The following is a 22808-nucleotide window of genomic DNA, read 5'->3' as shown; positions in this document are numbered from 1 at the left end:
GAATATTTGACATTTATAGAATACTCCACCCAACTACAGCAGGATAGACATTCTTTTCAAGTATACATGAAACATTAACCAAGGGGAAAGAAAAAAAAATACTAACCAAGAAATATCATATGATGGACTATAAAAATGTCTAAGAAAATTCTCAAGAAATGAAATCAGATTATGTTCTCTGACCAGAACATAACAAAATTAGACATTAGTAATAGGAAAACATCAAGAAAACTCCCAAATATTTAAAACAGACTTCTAAATGACTCATGAGTCAGAGAAATCACAAAGCATATTCAGATACATTTTAAATTGACTAAAAATGAAAATGCATATTAAAATGTGTGGGATGTCGCTAAAGCAGGCCTTAGAGGAAAATTTATAGCTTCACATAGTTATATGAGAAAAGAAAGATGTAATGTCAAACAAATAAAAAGTATAGATCAATGAATAGAAAAAAGACAAAATACAGAAAACAATGAACTAAATGCTGGTTCCCTAAAATGAGTAATAAAATTGATAAATTAAGGAAAAAATAGAAAACAGACATTTCTAGCATATGGGATAAAATAAGACATTGCTACAGATCCTTCAACCATGAAAAGGAAAAAAGTAATAAGGAATAGTATTAAAAAATTCTGTGCCAAAAAACTCAACAGCTAAAATAAATAGATAAATTTAATGAAAAGAATACAAGGTTGTTTTAACAATCAAAAAGCAATTGTATAATATTATAAAGTAAGATCATATGAACATCTCCATAGATGCAGAAGACACACTTGACAAAATTCAATAGCCATTTATATTTAAAAAAAAAAAACAAACCTCTCAGCTAATTAAGAAAGGAACTGCCTCAACTTGATAAATTTATGAAAATGTATTAAAAATATAGGAACACTATAGCTAACATAATATTTAAAAGACTAAATGATTTCCCCACAAAATTAGGACTAAGAAAACGATGTCCACCCACATCACTTCTATTTAACATTGTACTAGAAATACTAGCCTGTGTAAAACAAATACAAGGCATAGAAATTAGAAAGTAAAAGTGTCTTTATCCACAGATGACATGACTATGTATGTTAAAATTCCAAAGGCATCGACAATTTTGTTTACCAACAAAATTGGTAAAAGTGAATTTATCAAGATCACAAGATAAAAGGTCAATTAAAAAATTGTATTTCTATGTTCATGGACTGTACAATGAAAAGTAAACCATACTGTTGAGAGAAATTAAAGCTATAAAATCAGAGGAATATATCATGTTCATCTGTTGAAGACTCAACATTGTTAATAAGTCATTTCTACCCAGATTGATCTCTAGATTGAGGAGAAAACCAATGCACATACCAGCAGGCTTTTTTGTAGAAATGAAAATCTGAGTCTAAAATATATATGAAAATGTACATAAAATGCAAAGATCAAAAAGGTCCAATTTATTTTGATAAAGAAAAACAAAATGGGAGGACTTAACATGTCTGACATCAAGACTTACTACAAAGTGACAGTAATTAATAATGTGGTATTGGCACAAGGATAAACATAGAGAAAAACAGAAAAGAGTCCAGAAACACACACACACACACACACACACACACACACACACAGTTATTGCCTGAGGCTATATTGACTAAGATGGGAAATACTCTTTAAAAAAAAAAAAGATTTTATTTATTTATTCATGAGAGACACATTGAGAGAGAGAGACGCAGAAGGAGAAGCAGGCTCCATGCAGGGAGCCTGATGTGGGACTCGATCCCAGGTCTCTAGGATCAGGCCCTGGGCTGAAGGCGGCACTAAACCACTGAGCAACCTAGGCTGCCCAGGATGGGAAATACTCTACCAGGAAATTGAAATGTACAGTATTTTAATTATAGTGGTTACATGGTATACATCTTTGTCAAACCTCACTGACGCTTGCACACTTTACTATGCATTTAAAATTGATGTATTTTATTATTGTAAATTACACCTAAATAAAGATTATTTTAACGCATATTCAGAAAATCCCCAAAACTTATCTTTACTAATGTCAATCTAATATAAAAAGGAATTAACAATTATTAAGGTCCTATAACATGCCAGACACTGAGTTCTGTACATTTAATCATCTTCTAAAGTAGAAATTATTCATCAAATTTTTACATTTGAAGAAATGTTAGCATTTGCAAATTCAACCAGCTAGTTAAGTGGGGGAGTAGAGTCAAGCCTAAGTATACCTCTAATGCCCATGCCACTACCACCACCATTCTCTTCACTCTTTGCTAACTTTTCCATCAAAACTGTTTTTTGAGCCTCCCTTTTTTTTGTTTTTTAACCTTCCAAGAAAAATCACTTGAAAATAGCTCCTAAACAATAACAAGTTCTCCACTATGTGTTAAATGCCTCAACCTACAAGGGCACACGGGTGCCTCAGATGGTTAAACCTCTGCCTTAGGCTCAGGTCATAATCCCAGGGTCCTGCATGCTCAGTGGGAATATGAATCTCCATCTCCATCTCCCTCTCCCCCTCCCTCTGCCCCCGCTCCTGCATGTGCTCTCTCTGTATCTCTTTCTCTCTCAAATAAATAAATAAATAAAATATTAAAGAATAAAAAATACATAATAAACTCATAAAGCTAAGTACAAGCAAATTTCAATATAGGAGTCTTTCCAGCCTCACACAGAAAGGTAAGTGATAAAATTGTCTATAATACTCTTTAGTGGTAGATTCTCCCACTGGGATTTTTAAAATTTGAATATATTTGAATATATCTTTAAACTTTGAATATTCATGTCAAGGACTACATGATTGAACTACCTATGTGTTTTCCTGTTACAAAACAAAAACTCTGAAATTTAACATTTGCCTAAAATTTGCCTAAAAGTACCAAGCAAATAAAGAACCACGTACAGTGACCAAGATCTTTATTGCTGTAATTTTACAATAGGCATATAAATATCCAAGAGGGGACATAAGAAAAGAATACGGGAGAAGATGGGATTTGAGATGAACACGAAAAGAAGAGATTTACAGATAGCCCAAGGACAGCTGACATCAGGAACATTCTTTGTCCTATAGACTTTCTTAACTCATGGGTCTTAACTGAGAACCACAGTAGATGATAGTTCCAGGAAAACACACTTTTGCCATCTTTGCTTTTAATAGCAAGAATTAGTACTACCAGACCTCTGCTGGCAATATTACTCCTTCAAGTGTTCTTCACTCCCATCTCTGGCCCCAGGAATATCCCCCTGGAGAAATGAGTGTGATGATGACTAAATAGGAAACCGATGCTATCGCTTCTACCATCATCTTCAAACCCAAAAGACAGTCTTCATAATGTACAGATTATGTGTTGGAGGAGATCCTCTCAAAGATCAGAAAAACTGGACTGAGAAAGCTCACATTTGAAAGTTACCTAGAGGGTATCTGTCACTGGGGAGAATTGTAACCATACATGCTCACTGCTTTCATTGTTGACAATGGACTAAAATCTTGGGAGCTTGAATGATGGAGACGTTATTACAAAGAGAAGCTCAGGACAGTTGTCAATGAAGGCTTAATTTCAGTGTTCCCATATGTCTTAAGTGCACATATTTATAATTTTCACTTACCCCAGGGTAAACTTAAAATTGATTCATAAAAAATTATCTTTTTCCAGACTTCCAAGAACACAGAAATTTGTGAAGGATAGTATTTTTACTTCTTAAATGCTTTTTTCTCCTCCTGATTCTACTCTTCAACATTATCTGTTAACAGAGTTTTGTGCATATCCTTTTGGGGTGTACTGGCAAGTAAACTGATATGCAAGCAGTCTCCTGGACCCATACATTAGCTACAAACTTTCTATGCAGTAACATGCTTATATATAAATTATTTCTAATTTTTCTACCCAATTTGTTGAAATAGTCCTAATAGTTCCATTTCATTGGAATTAAGAATATCCAAAATTTATATTTTGAGTCAAAAAGTAGGTTTTCCCAAAATTGTAAAGATTGTTATCAATCTTGTCACTCAGTGTTTATCTATGAGACTTCTGTTTTCCAAAATCTATAAATATTAGATGTCAATGTTTTAATCTTTGACAATATAATATTACAAAGAAATTGTTTTTCTTCTCTTATTACTCAGTTCAGACATCTTCATATATCCTTAAACCTTACTAGTCATTGTTATTTCATTTTCCTCTATGTGTGTGTGTGTTTCATTTCCCTTGGAATGTTAGTGTTCTTGTTACTGGTTTCTAAGAGAGCATTTATGAGTAAGGATGTCAACTATTTGCCATACGTTGCAAATGAAATACCATGTTTTCTCACCAACACTTTATAGTGATGTTTTACCTTTTGGTTGTACAGAAGTTGCATATTAAAATATAATAATTTTCTGCTTTAAAAAAATAGATATCCAAGAGGAAGGCAAAAGTATCATCTGAAAACTTCAAGATAGAGGAGCCAACAGGGAAAAATAAATGTGTACTCACATTTGGTGTTAAATTAACACTATCTTATATAAAAATCACATTTTTACTAACTCACAGAGACAATGCATACTTACAGTTATGTGAACACTGAGGAATCATCATTGCAATGTTGAAATAGTCAAAGCAAATTCCACAGCGCAGCAAATCATCTATTGTCTGAAATGCAAAAATACATATATACCTATCAGAAAAACACCAAGACTGGAATGTCTACCACAGAACTCTTTTTCCATCCCCTAAAAAAAAAAAAACAAACAACTTAATAGTACTCTTTTGCAAATACAAACTCAGAATTAACAAACTCAGAATTAACTCCACATTAATTAATCAAGAAAAACCTTCTCATTTGTAACTGACACATTCAAATGTCAAGTTACTGAAAAAGCTTTCGAGAGACAGAGTTGACACTGTACAGCTTCCTGTTCCACAGCATCAACCCTTTACAAAAGGGCTACTCCATTCCTGTTCCATTTCCCATGTGTTTCCAGCTCCTACTCCAAGCTTCTTCCACTTCAGACCCCATTCCCAGTCACGACTGAGTGAAAGGTACCAATAACCATTCACCACACAGATTAAGAACAAAATCAAACAATGTTAAAGCCAAACATTAGAAAGTGTTTTGTTAAAACCCTTACTCCACAAATGAGGGAACACACACACATACTAGGCATGAGTCAAGCCAGGACTAAATTTCCTATGTCCCTGCTGGCAGTCAGTCCAGTGCTTTCTGCACGGTATCACATGGTAATTACGACATGGTGGAGCCAACTGAGGAAGGCCTGGAAAAAGCTGGAGCCAGTGACAGCAGAAGAAGGTAAAGACGTGGTCAATCTGGGAAGTTAGACAGGTGTGTGTCAGCCTGGAATGCAATCCAAATAGGAAAGGGTCTATTCTCACAATGCAAAATCTTCTAAATCATTTAAAATAAAATGCTACTCCATTCAGTAGACTACTGGAGCAGATTTTTTTTTTTAAGATTTTATTTTATTTATTCACAGAGACAGAGAGAGAGAGGCAGAGACACAGGCAGAGGGAGAAGCAGGCACCACACAGAGAGCCCGACGTGGGACTCGATCCCGGGTCTCTAGGATCACGCCCTGGGCTGCACCAGGGCTGCCCTACTGGAGCAGATTTTAAGAGAAAAAGAAAAAAAAAAGAGGGAGTTCACTCACGTAATAATATGGAAAGATTGCCAAATAAGCACAAGAAAGAAGGTATGCTGATTTTGTTAAAAAGAGAGCGCCGAATAAAAACGTATTCTGTTTTTACCTTGTATACATACAAAGAAATTCCAAAAAGATACACAATGAAGTAATAAATTATAGTAATGGATCAGAAAACTGGATAAAGGACAGGTTGGGAGGGAGTTTCATATTTTTTCAGCCATGAGTGTATCACCTAAATTTTCAAAATACAAACAAAAAAGACCAATGTCACTAACAGTCTATATGATGAAATATTACATAAGCCATTAAAAAAAAAAAAACAGTTTCAAAGAATCATTAATGCCATGGGGGAAAAAAATCAGAGAACAAATCTACAGGAATACATTACAATAAACTATCCAGTTTAATCTCCATAACAATCTTCTGAGGTCTATAGCATCTGTATCCCATTTTTACAGATGAAGTCTACAGTGCTTTTAAGTGGCTGAATCAAACCCAAGAAGTTGACTCCAAAGTGATCCCAAATTTTAAATGCATATACACATCATACACACACATTAAACAGAGAAAACATTAAACCATGGTAACCTCTGGATGGTGGTAGGGTGATGGGTAACTTCCATTTTCTCCTTTATCTTAATCTAAATTTTAATTTTCTACTTATATACACATACTCCATTTATAAGTTGTCAAAACCAAAATTTCCTGTTACTATAAAACCAGGAAAATAAAAATGAAAATGCCAAATCTTCCATTATTTTGGATGGTAAACTACCACTGACACAAAAAGCTAGAGGACTGTGTGAACATCAATTAAGAACAGAGGTAGGGCTGGAAGTCAGAGTGCTTTCTTCTATACAACTATCCTTTCTGGAGGAGTGGTTCTGATACATACTGGCCAAGATCTGTGGAATGTCACACTGTATCACACGAGCTATAACATTCTTATCCAAATTTCTAGTCATGCCCTTTCAAGACCATAACATGCACTGCAGTAAATCAGAGTGGTCAAGTGACTGCTCTAGGACTTTTTCAACTTAGAAGAGGGGAAGTGGAAGGGGGAAGTAGGCAATCAATGAAAAGACTTAATAATTAGTGGAAAGGTTCTTAAGTTTTTGGGGTCACAGATCCCTTTAAATATATAAATAAAAACCATGAACTCTCAGAAAAACACATACAAACAAAAATTTTATAAATAATTCTGGATATGAAAGTCTTTCTATGAATCCTAGGTTAGCAACCATGGTTGTGGAATCCGATTTCTATTTCGTGTAAGAAAGAATTTCAAACAGAACTACTTCTGGGAGCAGCTAATTCCTTGTCCCTGGAAAAAGTTCAAGCAAAAACTAGACGAGAAATTGGTAGGTATATAATAAAGGGATTAAAAAACATTGATCACTGGAACAGGATAGAGAGCCCACAAATAAATCCATACCTCTACAGTCAGTCAATCTACAGCAAGGGAAGCAAGACTACACAAAGGAGAAAGAACAGTCTTTTCAACAAATGGTGTTGGAAAAATTAAACAGCTACACGCAAAAAAAATGAAACTGGACCACTTTCTTATACCATATACAAAGTAAGTTCAGAGTGGATTAAAGACTTAAATGTGAGTCCTGAACCCATAAAACTCCTAAAAGGAACAACAGCCAGTAATCTCTTGGACATCACCTTAGCAACATATTTATAGCTATGTCTCTTCAGACAAGGGAAACAAAAGCAAACATCAACTATTGGGAAAACATCAAAATAAAAGGCTTTTATCCAGCAAAAGCAACCATGAAGAAAAAAAGGCAACCCAGTGAATGGGAGATGTTTGCAAATGATATATTCAATGAGGGGTTAATATCTAAAATAAAGAATTTACACATTCAATACCAAAAAAAGCCCCTAAATAATCCCATTTAAAAATGGGCAGAGGTCCTGAATAGACATTTTTTCAAAAAAGATATACAAATGGTCAACAGACACAGGGAGAGATGCTCAACATCACTAATCATGAGGGAAATGCAAATCAAAACTACCATAAGACATCATCTCATGCCAGTTAGAATGGCTAGTATCAAAAAACAAGGAATAACAGGTGTTGCTGAGGATGTGGAGATAAGGGATCCCTGCTGCACTGTTGGTAGGAACGTGTAAATTGCTGCAACCACTATGGAAAACACTATGGAGGTTCAAAAAGTTAAAAACAGAAATATTATATGATCCAGTAATTCCACTACAAAGTATTTACCCAAAGAAAATGAAAACACCAATTTGAAAAGACATGTGGAACCCTATGTTTATTGCAGCATTATTTACAATAGCCAAGATAGGGAAGCAACCAATGTCAGTGGTTGCATAGAGAAGATGTGGTGCATATATATACAATGTAATATTACTCAGCCATAAAAAAGAATAAGATCTTGCCATTTGTGACAACATGGATGGACCTAGAGGGTATTATGTATGCCAAGTGAGTAAGTCTGACAGAAAGGCAAATACCATATCATTTCACTTTTATGTGGAATCTAAAAAAACAAAATCAACAAACAAAAAAGCCAGACTCTTAAATACAGAGAACTTGTGGTTGCTAGGAAGGTGAGAGGTGGGGAGGGGTGGGCAAAACTAAGAGTATTAATAAGTACAAACGGTAAAAATACAATACAGAGCTATTAGAAAAATAGAAAACACTAGCGGGGGCTGGCTTTCCACCATGATTCTAATATGGGCTCAATCAACTCCATCTCTGAACACTCTTGGGTGCTGAACCCTATATTCAATGCTGTGGTGAGACATCAAATCCTGCCTCTAAAGAACACTGTGGAAGTTGTGGTAAAATAAGCTTAAATCTACAAACCAAGAAGCTTTACAAGCCGCAGAGCTTTTACTTCCTTTATCCAATTCAATCTTCCAAATAACAAATAAAAATGGGGGAAAGAAATACTGCATGTTAAGTACTAACGATAATAATAGAGGGGCAGCCCAGGAGGCCCAGGGGTCTAGCCCTGCCTTCAGTCCAGGGCATGATCCTGGAGACCCAGGATCAAGTCCCACATCTTGCTCCCTGCATGGAGCCTGCTTCTCGCTCTGCTGTGTCTCTGCCCCTCTCTCTCTCTCATGAATAAATGAAATCTTTTTTTAAAAAAATGATAATAATAAAGACATATTAACTGAATGCTTACTACCTTCCAGATACTTAGGACCTTCAACCAATTAGATAATCTCTGAGCATGTTCTATGTGTCAGGCACTGGTAAGCATAGTGAATAATAAGCCAGACAGGATCCCTATCTACACACATCAACTCATTTAACCAATCCCATAAACTATTTCTCTTTGTCTCCACTTTATAGTTGAGGAAATTCTGGCTCAGAGAGGTTAAGTAACCCACTCGAGATCACACAGTTAAATAAGAGCCAGCGGCTAGATTTAAACCAAGACCACTGGATCTCAAACCTATGTTCTTCTCCACCGTACTTTTTTTTTTTTTTTTTTTTAAGACTTTATCTATGGGATCCCTGGGTGGTGCAGCGGTTTGGTGCCTGCCTTTGGCCCAGGGCACGATCTTGGAGACCTGGGATCGAATTCCACGTCGGGCACCCTGCATGGAGCCTGCTTCTCCCTCTGCCTATGTCTCTGCCTCTCTCTCTCTCGCTCGCTCTCTGTGTGTGTGTGACTACCATGAATAAATAAATAAAATCTTTAAAAAAAAAAAAAAAGACTATCTATTTACTCATGAGAGAGAGAGAGGCAGAGACACAAGCAGAGGGAGAAGCAGGCTCCATGCTGGGAGCCCGATGTGAAACTCAATCCCGGGACTCCAGGATCCGGCCCTGGGTCAAAGGCAGGCGCTGAACCGCTGAGCCACGGAGGCGTCCCTCCTCCATGGTACCTTGACCCCAAGGCCACAACTCCAAAACGACATGTTTCCTAGATGCTTCCACAATGTCAGCTTCTCACCACGGGGCTATCTCAAGTCCTCAAGCACTGTCGATGACCCTGGTGATGGCAAGAAGAAAGGCCTTATACTTATTTTAACCTTCCCCAAACCCCTTCACTTACTCCTCAAAGTCAGTCTTCAGCGTCAGTGGGACAGATACCGTAACCCCCAAATCTACAAAAATGGGGAACAGAACTAGAAAGTGATCTTGCACACAAACAGACATACATAATTACAGAGCACGGGCGGGGGGGCCGGGGGGTGGGGGGAGCAAGCGACCGATGCTTAAGCTCGCACGGCCAAGCGTGCATTTGCTGCTGCTCCAGCGCAGCAGGAACCCAGGGCTCACGGCTCCTGTAAACTGTAAACGGGCCTGGGATGCCTCGGCCAAAAACAAACCAATGCCACTGAAGGGAAATGATGTAATGAGATGAAAGGCTGGTGCAGAGCCTGAGCCCTGGTCTCCCCGCGTAAAAGGGAGGCGCACCAGGGTCAGGCGTTAGGGCACGTCCGGGAGGCGCCAGGGCCAGCAAGGAAGCAGGCAGAGCAGGTGCGAAACCGTCAGCTAATGCACCGCGGGGTTTACCTAACGTTGACGAGCAGCAGGCCGCAGAGACGGTGGGCGGCCACTGTCGTTGTCACTGCTGGGGGGGGGGAGGCGTTCCCCTCGAGGTCATTGCTACTCTCGTGGCTGAACGGCTCGGTGCCGGTGCCACTGAACGGCCCGCCTAAGCCCCCCACGAGGGACCGAGGCCTGACCCCGCCACTTCGCAGCAACAGGAAGCCGAGGCCCCAAACCACCAGGTCGCTGAGCGGTACCCGGCCCAGCTCGCGGCTCCCGTCTCCTCCTCTTGCCCTCTCAAGGCGGGACTGGCCTCCGGCGGACACCCCGGTGCACCCAACCTCCCCCCGAGCGCTCACCTTCATGACCGCCAGGCCTGGAGGCCACCGAGACTCGACTAGGGAGTCCATGGTCTGCCCTGAGGAAGCTGGGGGGCCCGGCACCCACTGGCCTCCCGCGCTCCGCCGCTACTCCAAATTCCCCGCGCTACGCATTACATCATCAGCCAGCGACGCGCCGGCGGCGAGCGCGGAGCCTGCTGGAAGTTGTAGTACGTGGGCGGAGCGCAGCCAAGGATGCTCTCACTGCGCACGCGCGGAGCTTCCCTTGGCCTCTCCGAGCATTTAAGCGGTTAAAAAGCATACATCGACTTTCCCTAAGGTGGCTCAGCGGTTTGGCCCCTGCCTTCGTCCCGGGGTGTGATCCTGGAGACCCGGGCTCGAGTCCCACGTCAGGCTCCCTGCATGGAGCCTGCTTCTCCCTCTGTCTCTCATGAATAAATAAAATCTTTAAAAAAAAAAAAAAGCGCACATCAGGTTTTGCACACTTGTTAAATTAATGCCTGCTGACTGTTAGGGAAAGACGGTCAAAAACCAAATCCAGAACTTGCCAGACCTTTCAAGGTCTAGGCTTATGCCCCCTCCTCACGTTGCCCTCTGTGCTTGCTGTAGTGACCTGTCCCTGCTCTGAGTAGGGGTTTTCACACCTGTTAGCATTACCCTTGCTGGTTTACACAAGAGGAAGCTTCTGCTCAGAAAGCTGAGTAGAGTTACAAATAAGGGCCTCTGGACTTCAAATAGTTCTTTCTTTTCTCAAGATAAAATTTTAATTTATTTTACTTTTCTGCAGGGATAAACCACCTTAACTCTGGCATGTAGCCTTTCAGATATTTCCTGTGCAGATATACAAATAATGGCTCCCCCCCCCATATCATTACATTAAATGCATAGCTTTGTCAACTTGAGTTTTTATTTAACTATACATCTTAAGACCTCTCCATATTAATAATGTACATATTTACCTCATTCTTTTCAATAGCCACGTAGTCCATAACATAGATGTACCATAATTTATTAACCTGGTCCCATACTGTGGGGCATTTAGGTTATTTCCAGTTTTCCACTATTGCAAAGAGTTGCAATGAACACACTATATAAACCTTGGCGCAAAAAAAAAAAAAAATAAAAAAAAACAAAAAAAAAAACCTTGGCGCATTTGGGCCAAGATATCTGGGGATGATTTCCTATCAGTGGAATTACCGGCTCAATTTGTGAATTTGTGTACTCTTTTAAAATTATGATAATTAGCACTAAATGATTTTTCAAAAAGGCTGATTTATACTAATACATTTATACTCTCACCAACCAGTGTAAGAATGCCTGTTACAAAAAAAAAATGCCCATTATGCAAATGTGAAGCTGACCAGCACACCACCCAGTCTGTGTGTTTGACTCAGCGCTCACCCACTGCCTTATGAGGGTCTCCATTGCATCAGGTCTCATAGCCAGCAAGTTTAGTTACATTGCTCAAGGGAGACCCCTGCTACTTGCCACTGGTACCCCACGTGGTCCAGGCATTCATTCATTCAACAAATACTTTTTTTTCCAGCACTTACCATTATTCAAGCACTTGAGCTACCCTCTGAAACAGGCAGAGGTAAAGTTGTTGCCATAATACAGATAAAGACGCTGAGGCTCAGAGAGGTTAAGGCTTCACTTCTTTGAACTGTCTTCACAAGAAACTCTGGCACCCAATCGATTTTTCCCAACCTATGCCCAAATATTCATTGAACAATAATAATATTAACAGCATTTGGACAAAAAGGACTTTTAACACTTATTGCAATAATAACTGACATTCATTATGCGCTTGCATGTAAAGCATTGTTGCAGTGTTTTTAGATAATTTGACTTATTTCAGACTCGCTCCAACCAAATTAAGAAAGAGAACTAAAAAGATAACTCGTTTAGGGCATTCTGCTGGTAGGTGGAAGAGAAAGGATTTGATTTCAGGCAGTCTGGCTTAAAAGTCCATATTAACCACTACAGAAGAGTCTCATTAAAAATAACAAACAAGGGCAGCCTCGGTGGCGCAGTGGTTTGGCGCCGCCTGCAGCCTGGGGTGTGAGTCCCACATCGGGCTTCCTGTATGGAGCCTGTTTCTCCCTCTGCCGGTGTCTCTGTCTCTCTCTCTCTGTGTCTACGAATAAATAAATGAAATCTTACTTAAAAAGTTAAAACAAACAAACAAGGGGGATCCCTGGGTGGCTCAGTGGTTCAGCGCCTGCCTTTGGCCCAGGGCGTGATCCTGGAGACCCGGGATCCAGTTTCTCATCAGGCTCCCTGCATGGAGCCTGCTTCTCCCTCTGCCTGTGTCTCTGCCTCTCTCTCTCTATGTCTATCATGAATAAATAAATAAAATCTTAAAGTAAGAATAAAAAAACAAACAATAGCAACAACAACAACAAAAAAAAACAAAAAACAAAACCCCCACACCTCATCATGAGAATTATTCCCATTTTATAGATGAGGCAACTGAGTCCCAGAGAAGCAGAGGGACTCATTCATGATCACAGTTTGTCAGTGGCAAAGTCCAGCCTGGAATCTGGTTCTTTTAATCCCAAACCATAAAGGATCATCCTCCGACACTTTACTGAGGAATAATTGAGCAGACAAGACCAAGGGTTAGAGGTTTGAGGCTCTCAGGATGCCTTCCTTTGTGGGGCTCCAACAGGTTGGTGGGGCGTGGCCAAGAGGAGTGGAGCATGGAAGGCTGCAAAGGGTTTGTATCAATCAGAAAAGGGCATGCAAATGAACTCCTCCAGTCCTTGATGGTATTGCCCAGGAAGCAGGTAGTGGGGTGGGGGACCCGCGCTTAGAGAGACTAAGACCAGGTCCCATGCCTGATTGCACTAGTCATCTTTCCTTTTTAGTACTTATAGGTTCAAGATGACAAAGACTGAGAAAGTGAGAGAAAAAGAAGAGGGAGAAAAGAAAAAGAATAAGGACAGAGAGAGAGAGAGAGAGAGAGAAGGAGAGAGGGAGAGAGAAAGAAATGCATTCTTCCACTGAGTCAACCATGAAGACAGACTTGGGATAGCCCTCACTTGTGGGTCCTGGGCTCCAGATCCATCTCTTATCTCTGGAGAGAGCCCCCAGGGCAGCGCCCAGTGCCATCCATCTTCGAGTTCCTGCCACCAGCTGCTCAGCGAGACTGAAGGAGTGAATGACCTGAATCAGCCCACATCCCCGTGAATCTTTCCCTCACAGGCTGAACCATATACACCTCCTGCCCTCTCCGGCAGCACCTCAAGCCCACTTCTGGGCCCAGGGAGGAAAGTCCAAGCAACAGCACAAGGAGGTTCTGAAAGCAGCTTTGACTTCAGGATAAGGCATCTGTCTTGCCCTCCCCACGGTATTTATCCGCCCCCTTGGAGCCAATCTGCCCTAACAAGCTGCTGTTTTCACGGACATTCTCCTTTGTTAGATCAATAAAGAGACTTTACTTCTTATTCGGGAGTGAAACAAAACGTTCCATATTAAAAAGCAGGCTACTCAGTAGAATCTCTCTTTGCACTTAGTGAAGTTCCATATTAAAAAGCAGGCTACTCAGTAGAATCTCTCTTTGCACAAAGTGAAGGTCTGGGGTACGGCCACCAGAGAAAATATAGGATGCCCTGTAAATTTCAATTTCAGATAAACACCAAACAATTTTTAATACAAATATATCCCAAATATTGTACATGACATATTTATACTTTAAAAAAGATTCACTGGGGGGGGGGAGGGGGGTCCTGGCTGGCTCAGTCTGTAGAGCATGGGACTCTTGATCTCGGGGTTATGAGTTCAAGCCCCACATTGGGCAGAGATTACTTAAAAATAAAATAAAATCTTTAAACAAAAAAAGATCCACTGTTTTATCTGAAATATAAATTTAACTGAACATCTTATAGTTTTATTTGCCAAATCTGACAACCTTAATCAGGGAAATATCCTCCCAGGGGGGTATGGGGGGCAGCCTGGCTGCTCCCTGAGGCTTCCCAAGGCCCCGCTGGGTTCCTCTGCAGTGTCTCTCTTCATCACATTCCTCTCTGTTCCCCATGCTCTTCCCCTGAGGACCCGTCTGTGCTCTGGTCATGGGAGGGAGGACACTGAAGGAGCTCAGGACTTAGCCCTTCTTTCCCCTTTTCCTCCCTTCTTCCCCTCCCCCATTGAGCCGCTACTTACCTGTGCCAGGTGCTGGAACACAGAGGTGACCAAGAGAGCCCTGGTCCCTGATCCCAAGGAGCTGACACTCTGGGGGAAAGACGGGGCCCAGACAGAAAAAAATGTAAGAAAATGAATAGAGAACTTAATAAAATGGTAAGTGACAGGCAAGCAAAAAAGGGATGATGTAACAAAGAGTGGGGAGCACTATAAACTGGATGATGTGGGAAGTCCTCTCTGAGAGGGTGACGTTGGTGCCAAGACCCAACTAGTACGACAGAGGCAGCTATGTGGAGACCCAGGGTGGCAGTGGTCAGGGGGAGGTAAAAGTGCTGCGAGCTCCATGATTACTATGGACTCCACCCTGCCTTGTTCTCACCGCCTGTGCTCCCCACGCCCCGCCCACCTTGGGGCCCCAGCCCCAGGAGCCAGTGAGGCACAGTTTACATTGACAGACTGTGTCCATCACCTGCTCCACCTGCCTATGAGAACACTACATCTGGGAGCCTCTCCCTGAGACTGTTACCAGCCTATCATCACAGCCTCTTCTTAGGAGGTGTCCCAACCCTTCCTCTGGGTGCTTTGAACGAATGTTTACTGAGAACTTACTATAGGCCCAGGCAGAGGTCACAAGCAGTAACTTAGACTATCTGCCCAAATCACGGAATAAACATGAGAAGAGCTTCGAGATCAGAGAGGAAGAACTCAGGATCCTCTTGGTTACAAGTGTTGAGTTAGAAAGCCAACTCACAATGGCCTAATCAAAAAAGAGAATGTATTAGTTTATGTAACTGGAAAGTCCAAGAGTAGGCATTCAGGTGTGGCCTGATCCAGGTGTTATCAGAGTAGTCTCTTTTCTTTCCTCTCAGTCTTTCTTGATGCCTTAGATCTGCCTTCTTCAGTGTTGGCTGAATGTGCAAGCAGCCTCCCCTGCTGCGGGGGCAAACACAGCCTCCAGAAGCTCCACGACTATACTCCTCTAGCACAGCTGTCAGAGCAGGAAAAAAGATGCCATTCCCAATAGTCTCCAGCTAAAGTACCAGGTTGAATCACATTGGCTAGAATTGGGTCACATGCCCGTCCTTAGGCCAATCTTTGGGCCCCAGACTGTCTAGATGGGAGTTTGGGAATAGGGGTGGATACCCCAGATGAACGTTGAAGTGCTGTGTACAGTAAAAGAGGGAATGGCTGCCTGTAAACATGCAGATGGCAAAAATGGTTGTAAATTCTTTCCTGTGGCTACACCTCTTTATGATATGACTCCTTCCATCAGGACGCGGAGCTGTTTTTCCCACCTTGAAGCTGGGCTTGGCCCTGTGACCTGCTTTGGTCAATGACATTAACAAGATGAAACAAGCAGAGGCTGGAGCTTGCACTCTCTCTTGCTTCTCTTGGAAACCTTACCCCTGCCACGTGAACAAACCCTAATGATTCCCTGGACAGCAAGATAGTCCTCTTCGTCATCCTCGCTGACACCGAGCCATCTACAAGACATGGGAGTGAGGCCATCCTAGACCACCCAGCCCCAGCCAAACCACCTGCCATCCCAGGGATCAGCTCACCCAGCCCTGACCAGAGAAATGCCCAATACACCCACAGGCTCATGGTAAACAATAAATGTTCATTATCTTAAGCCACTAAGTTTGGGAGTGGCTTGTTATACAGCAGCAATGGCTAATTGCTACACTGAGCAAAAATCACAGTGCCCCTTTGCAGGAATCCTGCCTGGAGTCTGGCTTGGGAGCCCCCAGACACAGAACTGCACGAGCCCTAGTCTTATTGGTGCCTCCTCTTCTCCATTGCAGTGTTTGCTCTCTGATCCAAAAATTTATCTCCCCTCTACTTCTGATCTCTAGCCAGACTTTATGGGCCCCAGGAGCATGACAGCCCTTCTTGTGAACAACAACTCATACTCAGTTCTTTTCTCTATAGGCTTCAGCCTTTCCTCCTTTCAAGTAGGCAGCCATCCACCCAAGGAACAAATCGAAGGAAGTGTAGCTGAGTCCTGTGCCTCCACCATCTATCATAATATCTGGATACACATCCCCCACTCAAGCTTCAATTCTTTGGTTCTTGAAGGCTGTTTAGATTTCCTGAGCTCCCTGGGAGAGTTGAATGTTTCTCCGGGGGTGTTAAAGCAGGTTGTACCTCAAAGACACTCTATGGCAATTACTTAGTCTCCCAACAGGGCCATCCCTACCCTTGCACAGCTATAAATGTAGAAGGGACCCCCACAAGCACTCACAGGTGGGAGCACCAAATGAGTGTCAGGACTCTGGGGCTCAGGGACACAGGGAGTGAGTAGGGCAAAGGGAACAGAGCAAGGAACCAATGAAAGGAGACAGTGGAATCACCAAAGCCAGAATTCTTACCAACCAATATGGCCTTTAGTGTCTAAGGGACAGGACTGAGAGTCACACAGATCCCAATTTTTACTGAGGGTGTCCACACCCTTCCACTTACCATGAGCCACTTATCTTTCAGATCCTCAGTTTCCTTTTCTGTAAGGTAAGAATAAGACTGCCTACCTCTGAGGGTTGCCTTAATGATTACATTTTTTAAATGTTGGGAAGCACCTAGCAGGCATCTGACAAGGAGTAACTGGCTATGGCAATAGGAGTAACAGGCACAATTATTACTATCATTGTCACTAATACACATCGTTAACCAGAGGGCATAGAGGTTAAGAGCACTAGCTCTAAAAAAAAGAAGAAAGAAAGAAAAAATGAAAAAGAAAGAAAGAAAAGAAAAGAAAAGAAAAGAAAAGAAAAGAAAAGAAAAAAAGAAAAAAGAAAAAGCACTAACTCTGAGGTCAGGCCGTCTGGGTTCCAATCAACTCCACTGCTTGCTAACACATGGACTGTTGTCTCTAAGCACTGTTTCCATGGAAAGGAATCTGGGCACCCTGAAGACATGGCTGATTTGAGGTCTGGGGCAGAAGAGGTACAAGATGAGCTTGGAGCATCTTATAGTGCCCCAAGTAAGGAAGCTGTCAAAAACTATTAGAACTGGATATTTATCAGGTTCCAAATGATCAGACCAAAATTTACTTGCTGCTCATAGGAAAAGCTTAGCTTTTCAATGGAAGGATGAAGGTGAATCCCCTTGAACTTACTGGGCAATCTTATCATCTGTACAAGTGAGTACCACACGGCACGCACTTCCAGATGTGATACAATATGAAGCACACATCATCTAGGGAGCATTCTTGCCAAGAATGGTGAACCTGAATATAATCAAATATTTGGATCCAACTTCTAGTTTGTAACACATACATGGTCGACAGCAACCAGGGAATTGACAACTTCAGAAAGCAACCAGACAAATCCAGACCATGGAGCATTCTACAAGAAAATGAATCAGAGTTGTTCAATGGGTCATGAGCCACTGTTCTAGAATAAAAAAGACTTCATAGACATAACCCTTGTTTGAACACTGATTTGAACCAAGTAACCTTTCAAAGAAATTCTTGGGCATGATCAATGAATTTTGACTATGAATTAGGTATTACACTAGACTGAGAAGTTATTATTAATTTTATTAGGTTGACAATGGGATTGTCATGTAGGAAAATGTCATTTTTAGAGATACATGCTGATGTATTTCACAGTTAAGTGCCATGAGGTCGGTGATTCATTTGACATTTTAAAAAGATAAAGCAAATTCAGAAAAAATCAAATAATTGTTAAACCAAGGATAGACATAACGGGCTAATTAACACTCTTCTCTGTATTCTTCTGCGTGTTTGAAGTTTTTCACACTAAAAATTGGAGACCATTGATCCTACCTGCCATTTTACAAATGGCCACATGGGGACAGTAGAGTACTGAGCTGGATGTGCACCCAAGCTTCGCCTTAGAAATGCAGAATCATCAGCCCATTTATTCTTTATTCATTTACTTCATCATCCTTGCATCTAATCCACCTTTAGTGAGCGCCAACTTACTAAAGGACCCTGAGCTGGACCTACAGGGGATAAAGAGTCAAATCCACCCCCTCTCCTCCTGCAGGCCCTTGTGTAGCTGGGAGCCTGGATGGGGCATCTCCAGGAGCTTCTGTCTTGGGGGACAGGGTCCCATGTTAACACGGGTGTCTTTATGTTTGATGTCACTGGAATGGAGGCCTTGGCTGGGCATGTTGGAAGCAAATTAATATGGAGGTCAGGGGAGCTATCACTTTCGTGGTGTCATTTGACCTCTTCTACATTCAGGTTTACGCACTTTCCAACTATATGATCTTGGGAAAGTTCCTTTACCTTTCGGAACTCCTGGGGCTAATCATAGATCATAACTTATAGCTTTTCTGTTGGATAAGACTGAGAGAGTCTATATAAGTTGCTTAGAACGGTGCCTGGCACATAGTAGGTGTTCAACGTGAACATACTTATGTATCTCCCCGTGCCCCTGCGGAGCCTGGGATGGAAGCAGGCAGTCAGCTTGTCCGATTTACATGAAGGCCCTGGCGTCTGCTGGGGGAAATGATGACTGTGGCCTTGAGACTAGGGCGCAGAAATTAAGCCTCTCCATAAAGCAAGATCATAATTAGAGGTTTAGAGCAGCTACTTCTCTTGAGGGTTTTTCTCTGTACTCAGCACCATCGTCTGCATCCTGTGTGTCGTAACTTACTTCTCTCGACAAGCCTACAGGGCGAGTACTGCTATGGTCTCTACTTTTGGGGTGAGGAAACTGAGTGATGGAGCTAGTAAAAAACGCTTCTGAGGTTTCTCAGCTGGTAAGGAGGAGAGGCCAGGATTTAAACCCAGGGAGTCTGGTCATAACCTGAGTCCTATTCATATCTACAGTACCCTTCTTTGGCAATGGGCGCTGCAGAAAGACAAAGCATTTTGCGAGAGAGAGGGTGGATCATCCTGCCATTGACTCCTGGTCTCGGCACCTGCCGAAGGGAAGGGTGGCAAGAATGACCAAGATCATGCTCTGAACACATTTTTCAAGAGCACCCCCTGGACCATGGGGTTCTTGATTGGCTCCTGGGGTTTGCTTGCCCGGCATCATTTTTCTGATAGTAGAATCCATCTCTTCCTTTTGGAGAACCACTCTCTTACCTTATTCTCAATCGGTGGTCAGGTGAGGTTGATGACATCAACCACGAGCTCAAAAATAGGCAAGTGACTAGACCTGGTCAATGACAGTAAGGTCTGCCCTCCATTTGGGGATTGGTTAAGGGGAAGCTTGTGACTCAAGCTAGACTAATCAGAGAAAATTCTGCAACTTTCACTCATCTACTGGAAAAGAGAATATACTCTTTTTTCTGCTGGTATAGCTGAATGCTACGATGTACACTTGGAATTGCTTTGGGTCATTCTTGTCATCACTTGGAAAGAGTCAGCCTTGAAGGAGAGCAGAGCTGAGAGGTAGAGAGACGGAAGTTTGTTGACATTGTTGGAGTACCTGGATCCAGTCCTGCCTGAATCTTAATTTTCTTTTCATTCAGATGAGGGCCAAAAATTATCCCTTTACATTTATGCTAGCTGAGTTGGGGTTTTGAGTTCTAACTTAATGCATTCCTCAACAGCATGACATAAAGGAGACAGAGCTATTTATCAGGGCGTCAGAGATCTAGGAGCCCTGGTGTAGGTTCAGTTTAAAGAATGGGCATGGGAAAATAAAAAATAAAAAAGGCTGTGCACGTGAAGAAGGAAATCATGTTCTACACATGACAGGACTCTGTAAGTTGCTTATAAAGTAGGTCTGCAGGCCTTCTCCATGCCTGGACCAATGATCTCCATGTTGAGAAGAATTCAGATAAACCCCTTGAGAGGTTTGATGGGTAGTATGTGGATGAAGACAGGGAGCAAAGCTGGAAGTCCAGAAACAAAATTGGGTGGCGGTGCTCAAGGCCCATAAATAACAACAATTGCCCTCCTCCTCCTCCTTCGTCAGACTTCAGGTGAAGAGAAACAGGTTCATTATGACCTGGGCCCCCACAATACCTGGATCCCCAATCATCACCCAACTCCCCTTTGTTAAAAAGCAGCTGTGATCTAGAAGCCAGAGATTCATTTTCTAACATCAACAGGTTCAAGTAATGCCCCTATTAAAACTTTCCAAAGTTTCTTATTGCTCTTAGAACAAAATTCTCAAAAGGACTCTGCATATACCCTCCTCCCCACCAGCTCATTTTCTCATCTCTCACCTTACAGCCCCACACTCACCTTCTCCATTCCCCTGTGCCAGGCTCCTTCTCACCTCAGGGCATCTGTCCATGATGTTTGCCCACCTGGCCCCCCCTCCCAGCCCACCCTCACCCCTGCACACAGTGCAGGGCTCTGGCTTCTGTTTCCAGTTTGAACTTCATCTCCTCAAAGGGGCTGTTCCAACCTCCCAGGCTATGGCAGCACCCAGTATCCTCCCTCCCCACACCCTTAGTATTTCCCATTCATTTTTGTCTGACCGTGAACTCCAAAGGGATCTTGGTCCGCTTCACTTACAGCTATATCCTCAGTACCCAGCTCCATGCCTGGCACACAGTAGGTGCTCAAGAACAATCTGTCAAATGAGTGAATGACAGCCAAAGATTTGATTTTGTTTAATTACCACAGCCTCCTCACTCAGAAATGGCACTTGCCCCCAGTTGTGCATGAGTATTCATTTCATGCACAAATATTCATTGAGCACTTGCTAGGTCCTAGGCATCACACCACCTCCTGGAGATAGTGTGGACACAGACAAAACCCTAGATTTTTTAACATTTCAAACATGCTAGTTTGGGGGAGAGAGATAATGCATAGGTAAACAAAATAAATTGCAATGATGATAGGTGCAATGAGGAAACTAAAACAAATTAGCCTTGGGCACCTGGATGGCTCATTCAGTTACATGTCCCACTCTTGGTTTCAGCTCAAGTCATGATCTTGGGTTGTGAGATCGAGCCCCCGCATCAGGATCTGTGCTCAGCAGGGAGTCTGCTTGAGATTCTCTCTCTCTCTCTCCCTCTCCCTCTTCCCCCTCTCATGTGCACACACACTCTCTCTCTAAAAATAAATAAATAAATAAATAAATCTTTAAAAAAATAAAACAAACAAGCCTTATGGTGACTAGGTAGTCAGAGGAGGCCCCTGGGAGGCAATGACATTTGAATAGAAACTGAACAGGAGACGCGCGGCAGCAAGAAGAGGCTGGAAGGAGCATTGCAGGCCGGGGGCTAAGGGCCCGGAGGTATGTGGCCCTCGAGGCAGGTCCAAGGGGAGGAGAGCTCAGGTGGAGAATGACAGAGGAGGAGGGGTCAGGGTGGGCCAGATGGGCAGGGGCCAGTCCCCTGGGGCTTTGCGGGATTTGGAGTGGAGATTCCAGGCCCTCTGGAGTGGCTGAGGAGGTGGCAGGTGAGCAGGATGGGATTTGCCTGGTGCTGGTTCTGTAAGGCGCCCCTCTCTCATTATTTGTTTCTGGAATCTCAGGCTGGACTTGCTGAGGTGGCCCAAATGGCCTGGGAATTTTCTCCTCCTCTCTGCCTCTCCCTAGCATTGCTTCCTTAGACACAATCCTCACTCACTGCCAGGAGAGCCACCACCTCTGTGGCTAGTGTTCTCTTTTTGATGCATCCCCTCCCTGCTCCTCCCTAACATCCCTGCTCTGCTAAAGTCCCTTGCACAGCCTCCCAGGGGTGGGGCCCCTGCAGCTGCAGGGACTAGATGCCAGCAGGGTCACTGCTAGGCCTCCAGGGCTGGGGAGAGGGGATAGGTGCCTGTTAGGAGGGTTTTCCTTCCTATCCACACACCCTCTTTCTCTAGAGAATTGTCCAACCTGAGATGTTCATTCATGCAGAGGACCCTGATCACAGCCTGAGGCAAGATGGCCCAGAAGAAGCCTGAATCCATCCTGTCTTCTTCTGAGGTAGTCTGAGCAACAGCCAGCAGCTGCACACCACCCATCCCACCACATCTGCCCTGGGGCCAGGCACAAGGGCGCCCCCAGGTGAGGTATCTTGGGTCAAACACACTGGGACCTGCAAAGCTCAGTTACATGCAGTTCTCTGTTCCAAGTCATGTCCAGCGTCTGGTCTGGTCCTCCAGTCTGGGAAGGAATAGAAAGACCTGGCTGGAGCATGAGATTAAGCTCTGACCTCCTAGCAGCACATGACAGTAAATTACTTACACTCTTTGTGCTATTTCCTCATGAGTAAACTGGGAATAACGATAGAACCTACTTTATAGGGTGGTCGAGAGGGTGAATGATTAATTTATATGGGGAAG

The 22808-nt window shown here is 42.7% G+C and overlaps 1 protein-coding gene across 2 annotated transcripts in view; it reads right to left on the bottom strand.

Annotated features, from left to right (window-relative positions):
- The window catches only part of RAD18 (RAD18 E3 ubiquitin protein ligase), a 101865-nt gene extending 91298 nt beyond the window's left edge, over window positions 1-10567 (bottom strand). For both annotated transcript variants that reach the window (XM_055342659.1, XM_055342660.1), the window contains exons 1-2: window positions 10475-10567; window positions 4538-4619 (exon numbers count right to left, since the gene is read on the bottom strand). In XM_055342659.1, the coding sequence (XP_055198634.1) occupies window positions 4538-4619; window positions 10475-10525 (133 nt within the window). In that variant the 5' untranslated portion in view covers window positions 10526-10567. The remainder of the gene's footprint in view (window positions 1-4537; window positions 4620-10474) is intronic.
- Window positions 10568-22808: the final 12241 nt, after the last annotated feature.

The sequence above is a fragment of the Nyctereutes procyonoides genome, unplaced genomic scaffold, assembly GCF_905146905.1.
Source record: "Nyctereutes procyonoides isolate TBG_1078 unplaced genomic scaffold, NYPRO_anot_genome, whole genome shotgun sequence".
Taxonomy (NCBI): domain Eukaryota; kingdom Metazoa; phylum Chordata; class Mammalia; order Carnivora; family Canidae; genus Nyctereutes; species Nyctereutes procyonoides.
Note: the sequence above shows the minus strand (reverse complement) of the source record. Positions and strands in the feature narration are given on the sequence as shown.